The 6,000-nt window shown below is 43.5% G+C and overlaps 1 protein-coding gene across 2 annotated transcripts in view; it reads left to right on the top strand.

The window, feature by feature from the left end:
- Positions 1-366: 366 nt before the first annotated feature.
- Positions 367-6,000, top strand: part of NDUFV2 (NADH:ubiquinone oxidoreductase core subunit V2) — a 33,535-nt gene continuing 27,901 nt past the window's right edge. Inside the window, exons 1-2 of one of the 2 annotated variants that reach the window (XM_030552774.1) lie at positions 368-484; positions 1,863-1,928. In XM_030552774.1, coding sequence (XP_030408634.1) covers positions 443-484; positions 1,863-1,928 — 108 coding nt within the window. In that variant the 5' untranslated portion in view covers positions 368-442. Of the gene's footprint in view, positions 485-1,862; positions 1,929-6,000 lie in introns of both variants that reach the window. The other variant, XM_030552775.1, reaches the window with a different exon arrangement.

Here is a 6,000-nt window from a genome sequence, read left to right as displayed (position 1 = left end):
GGGAATCTGTTTAATCGGCAGCAGAGGTACCAGTGCGTGGGGACAAACAGGTGGTTTGCCCTTGCTCCCCATGAGCAATGCTTGTGAGCCTAACATTTCCCTCCCTGGTAGCTATAGGGCACAGCCTGTGGCGCACGACGCTCGCCTTACAGCAAGGCCGGGCCCTGAGGTATCGAGAAGGGTTCAGACCGCTCCTGATCCTGAGCCGCGGCCATCACATCACGCTCCCTCCCGCACCGGCGCGCGCAGGAGCCTCTGTCCTGGCGCGCGCTCCTTCCTCCCTCTCCCCGCCCGGCCCCATCGGCATCAGCGCGCGGCCCCCGAACGCGAGGCGTGCGCGCTTCCGCGCGGATGCCGACAGCACAGTGGGAGGGAGCGGTAAGAGGGGAGGCGCGCGGGCTCTTGGTGGCGGCTGCGGCCTGCAGGGCCGGGGGACGGCGCCATGTTCCTCGCTGCTCCCGTTCGCGCCGCCGCCGCGCTCTCGGTAAGGAGACTCGCGGCCAAGGCGCCGCTTGCCCGCCTCCAGGCGTCCTTGGTCGGGACGGCCCGAGGCAGCCGGCAAGGGCACAGCGGCCTTCAGTTCTCGGGAGCCCGGCCCCTGTCACCCCCGCCCCGCAGAAAAGGGGGCGATTGTCCCCCCATTAAAGTCAGGAGAAGAGGGGGATTTGGGGGAGGGGCTCGGGAAGAGGAGGAAGGAGCCCTGGGGATACGGTGGTAGTGGGTGTATAGGGGCTATGCACACGCTTCTTAGTTATGATTTCTGTCATGTGTGTTATAGTCTAACTACAGTGCTTGTTGTTTTGTTTTTCTTTTGAGTATTGTATTTTTGACCACTTGTGTTTATGGTTCATATATCCCTTCATAGAATATCAGGGTTGGAAGGGACATTAGGAGGTCAGCTAGTCCAACCCCCTGCTCAGAGCAGGACCAATCCTGAGATGGATTTTTAGCCCAGTTCCCTAAATAGCCCCCTCAAGGATTGAGCTCACAACCCTGGGTTTAGCTGGCCAATGCACAAACCACTGAGCTAGTCCTCACTCCATTGAGGCAGAATACTGTTCATCTGGTGTCTAGCTCTATACACATCTACATTTGCTATAAAAAATGAGTGATAGTGTGTAGTCTTTTTTTAACCCTTCGTGACAGACACTTGAGAGATATGTGTTTATCTGATCTTCAGCAGACTTGACATTGCCAATTTATGACTCCCTATATGTTTGTTTGCTAATCCTTCTAATCCCCTTACTATGATCTCTTCCTTACCAATCAAAGAGTTAGGTCAAATTGATTAAAAATAAAGTCTAATCTAACACTTCTAACTCTGATACTTTGAGGTTTCATTTTTTGAAAAAGGTACACACCTTTTGGACAGGGCCAGATTTACAAAGATACTTAGGTGTCTAAAGATGTGGATAGGCACCTAATGGGATTTCCAGACTTCCCTAAATGTATTAGATTTGAAACAGTAGCTTATGCATACATTGTAAAACATATGTGGCTGATGTGTATTTATAAAGTATGTGTTGTGGTAGTAAATTATTTAGTACATTGGCTGATATGTGCTTACACGTGAGGAGAGGATATTAAGTTATGTAAAATTCTGGCTTTGAAATGATGGGGTTTACTTTCTAATTTGATCTGCAGTGACCAAGGTGGGTTAAATGAACAAAGATACTCCTGATATCAGGAGAGGCCTTTAATATTCTCCACTTTGCCTCATCAAATAATAAACCACTTGGTCTTTTGGTTGTGTTTTATTATGATTGGTATAGGAATCAAACTGTTACTGAAAGCAGTGTATGGCAATTTAGCACATAAATTTTTGCCCATCGTTTTTAATACTTTCAAAATGTTGTTTAAAGGTGAGACAGATCCGCTACTTGCATAAAACAGCTGTGCGCAGTGGAGGTGGAGGAGCCTTGTTTCTGGTAAGAAATTTTTCTAGATACTGAAAACATAAATGAATAAATAAGTCAAAGTTGAGGGTTGGGTGAAATATGGTTTTTATTCACACATGAATTTTTGATTGGCAAGAACAGTTCTTTCAGACCTTAGTAGAAACTTACAAGGAAACTTATTTTTCAGAACTTCCTGCTCTGGGGGGTGAAAATCTGCCACCCTCCCTTGCTATCTCTTCCCTATCTTAAATAATTTTAAATACTTAAGTGGGGTTGCTTAACACTTGACTTCATAAGCCTCTATTTTCATTTGGTTATAACTTTGCCAAACTTTCACTATTAAAGTTTAAAAAAAGAAATAAATTCAGCCATTTTCTAAAGAGGTTTTGGAGAATAGTTTTGCTCCAAACATGAGGATTCCTTTGAGAAGGAAGGTTTTAGGCATGGTCCTGTGTAGTCATTGGTTCCACTACTACCGAATTTGTCATAGAATTCACTTTGCCATTGAGCTGAGCTCCAGAATTTGACCTTTAATTTTAAAATGTTTCTAGCCCATGTTTGTGTGGTTCCCAGCACAATGAGGCCCTGATCCATGACTGGGGCCTTTAGTCACAAATGCAATACAAATATAAATAGTAATAATTTATAGTTGCAAGAATCTCAAATGTGAACTGGGGCATACAAATCAGTGCCATCTGCACGAATCTGAAGAGAACAGTGTGAGGGGTGTGATCTGCCTTATTCCTATCCTTCATGGCCTTGTGAACTCTGTGATTACATAGCTGCACAATTGGCATTTTTTCAAGATGCAGTGGAATTCAGCATTTCTGCCATAGAATTCACCTTTTGCTGCAGCTAGGCACCCAACATTTTGTTTTGTCTCCCTGCAGCTTTTCCCCGAAGGGAGAGTTAATTGGATTACAGTTCTTGCTCTCTGCACTTCTCCATGAAGTGAGGCAGAAAGTGGTTGGAGACCTAGGGAGCGAGAGCTGATGTCCAAAGAGGGGTGGGGGGAGAGACAGAAGGCTGTCAGGCTAGGCATCCTCAAGAACAAGTCAGCAGCTGAGAGCCTGGGAAGCTAGGGAGATAAGCTGCCAAAGCCAGCTACAAGCTCCCATTTCCTGGCACACACAGGAGGTTCTGAGGACAATTTCAGGGATGCCTGGGCCTGTGGTGTAGAGTCAGTTGGCTTGGAGAATTTAACAAAAAAGCCATCCTCAAGACCTATGTCACCATTTGAATTTAATTTATAGCAACCTGGGGGATCTGTGTCTTATTAGTTGTTTGATAATATTTGCTGTCCTTTAATGCGCCTTTTTCCTCACAATAGCTTTGCATCTTGAATATAATTTTATGTACTTGTGTTTGCCTCAGTTATGCAATGGCTTTTTGAGCTATAACTTTCAGGCATTAATTAACATAGAGCAGTAGTTTTCAGTCTATGGTCCATGGACCCCTAAGGGTCTGTAGACTATTTATAAGATTTCCAAAGAGGTCTGTATCTCCATTAGAATTTTTTTTTAGGGGTGTGCAAATGGAAATAAAGGTTGAAAACCACTAAGAGGTGTTTAAGGACAAATTGGGAGCTTATCTAATAGATCAGTGGTTCTCAAACTTTTCTTTTCACGGACCACTTGAAAATTGCTGAGTGTGGACCACTTAATGATCTTTCAAAGTGTTGTTTGTACCATTAGCTAACTATTGCAAAGTGCTTTGGATAAAAGCACTATATTTAAAAAAACCAAACAACCCCACCGTTTTGTTCTACAAATAAAAGCACACAACTCATATTTTAATATCAGTAGTTTTACCTTTCTAAAGCAATAGATGTGCCCTCTCTCCCCCGCAGCCCCGAGCTGGGGCTAGGAAGGAGGGCCGTCTCTTTCTCTGGCTGCCGCAGCCCTGCATGTCCCAAATTCCCCCCACCCCTTCTTCTTACTCCACTGCCCCCTCCTACCTGCCCCCTATTTTCCCCAAGGCCACCACCTCACCCTACATGTGCGTCTTCTGCAGGGTCCAGGCATTTAATTAGTGGAGCCAAACCTATGCAGCTCCACTAATTAGGTGGGTGGTCCTTCATTCTCTGGTGTGCAGTCGCCCAGGCTTGCACCTTAGAGGGAACTATCCGCGGACCATCTGAATGGAGCTTGCATACCACTGGTAGTCCATGGAACACAGTTTGAGAACCTCTGTAATAGATAATTGGTCAATTGCTCTGACTGGTTTGAGGTTAAACTTTTTTTGAGTTCTTTAATCAATATTGGGTGTTTTAATACCATCAGATGGTGGATGTCTTATTGGCTGCCTGATTTGTACAGAGAAAAGATACACAGTTTTAAATAATCATGTTATTGGAGTATCCCTAGTCTCCATCCTCTTTCCTGCCTTTTGCTTTGTGGTGTTGAATAAAGCTTCCTTGGTGCTGAGGGGTTTACTATGGAGTAACACTAACTTTGCTTCCAATGTGGTGGTTCTGTTTTGATGCCAGTTTCAGTGTAGATGGTTTGCTTTCTTTTTTCATGTGAATTTTTATTTAGATTTTTCTTGCTTATTTTGTACTTCTTGTCACAGTTCAAGTACCTAGAATCACAGAAATGTAGGGCTGGAAGGGACCTTCGGAGGTCATCATGTCCAGTCTCCCTGTGTGGAGGCAGGACCAAGTAGATCTAGACCATCCTTGATAGGTGTTTGTCTAACCTGTTTTTAAAAACCTTCAATGGTGAGGATTCCACAGCCTCCCTTAGAAGCCTATTCTAGTTCTTAACTATCCTTATATTTAGTATTTTTCCCTAATCTCTAACCTCCATCTCACTTGCTGCAGATTAAGCACATTACCACTTGTCCTATCTTCAGTGGAGGTGGAGAACAGTTCATTATAATCCTTTTTATAAACAATCCTTACTAGAAGACTCTCCCACCTCTGTCTTCTTTTCTCAAGACTAAACGTGCACAGTTTTTTTAACCTTTCCTCATAGGTCAGGTTTTCTAAACTTGCATCATTTTAGTTGCTCTCTTTTAGAGAGACTGCAATTTGTCCCCAACTTTCCTATAGTGTGGTGCCCAGAATTGGACACTGTACTCTGGCTGAGGCATCTTTGGTGCCAAGTAGAGTGGGACAGTTGCCTCCCGTGACTCACATATGACACTCATGTTAATACACCCCAGAATATTAGCCTTTTCACAGTGGCATCGCATTATTGATTCATTTTTAATTTGCGATTACTATGACCCTCAGATTGTTTTCAGCAGTGCACCCAGCTAGCCACTTATTCCACATTTTGTAGATTTTTTTTTTTCCCTTTCTGAGTGAAGTACTTAGCATTGTCTACTGAATTTTATCTTGTTGATTTCAGACCAATTCTCCAATTTGTCAAAGTTGTTTTGAATTTGAATCTTGTCTTCCAAGATGCTTGCAACCCCTCTGAGCTTGGTGTCATCCACAGATTTTATAAGCGTACTCTTCACTCCATTACCATGTCATTAATGAAACAACTGAATAGTATCGGACCCAGGATTGACCCCTGAGAGCCCAACTAGATACGTCCTCCCAGTGTAACAGTGAACCATTGATAATTACTCTTTGAGTATGGTCTTTCAACCATTTTTTGTAATTTCATCTAGACCACATTTCTGTAACTTGCCTGTGAGAAAGTTGTGGGGACTGTGCCAAAAGCGTTACTAAACATTTACTGCTTCCTTGCTATCCACTCGGCCAATAACCCTGTCAAAGGAGGAAAAGGGGTTGGGTTGGCATGATTTTGTTCTTGACATATCCATGTTAGCTATTTCTTATAACCCTATTGTCCTCTAGGTGCTTACAAATTGATTGCCAGTATCTTCCAGGTATCAAAGTTAGGCTGACAGGTCTAGAATTCCCTGGATCCTCTTTTTCCGCCCGCTTCTTAAAGATAGTATCGGAGAAAAACTCAGTTCTCAGTTTTTGGCTGGGTGCAGCAAAATCAAATATTTTATTTTCTATTCTATTTACAATTGTATAGAGAGAGGGAGTGCCCTAGGACACAGAGTTTCCCTGTCCTAGGCAGGTCTCTCTCAAAGTAAACAATTAAAGCAAGCATTTATACTTTTTGTTACCTACAATAAA

The sequence above is a fragment of the Gopherus evgoodei genome, chromosome 2 (assembly GCF_007399415.2).
Source record: "Gopherus evgoodei ecotype Sinaloan lineage chromosome 2, rGopEvg1_v1.p, whole genome shotgun sequence".
In the NCBI taxonomy this organism is placed as follows: domain Eukaryota; kingdom Metazoa; phylum Chordata; order Testudines; family Testudinidae; genus Gopherus; species Gopherus evgoodei.
Note: the sequence above shows the minus strand (reverse complement) of the source record. Positions and strands in the feature narration are given on the sequence as shown.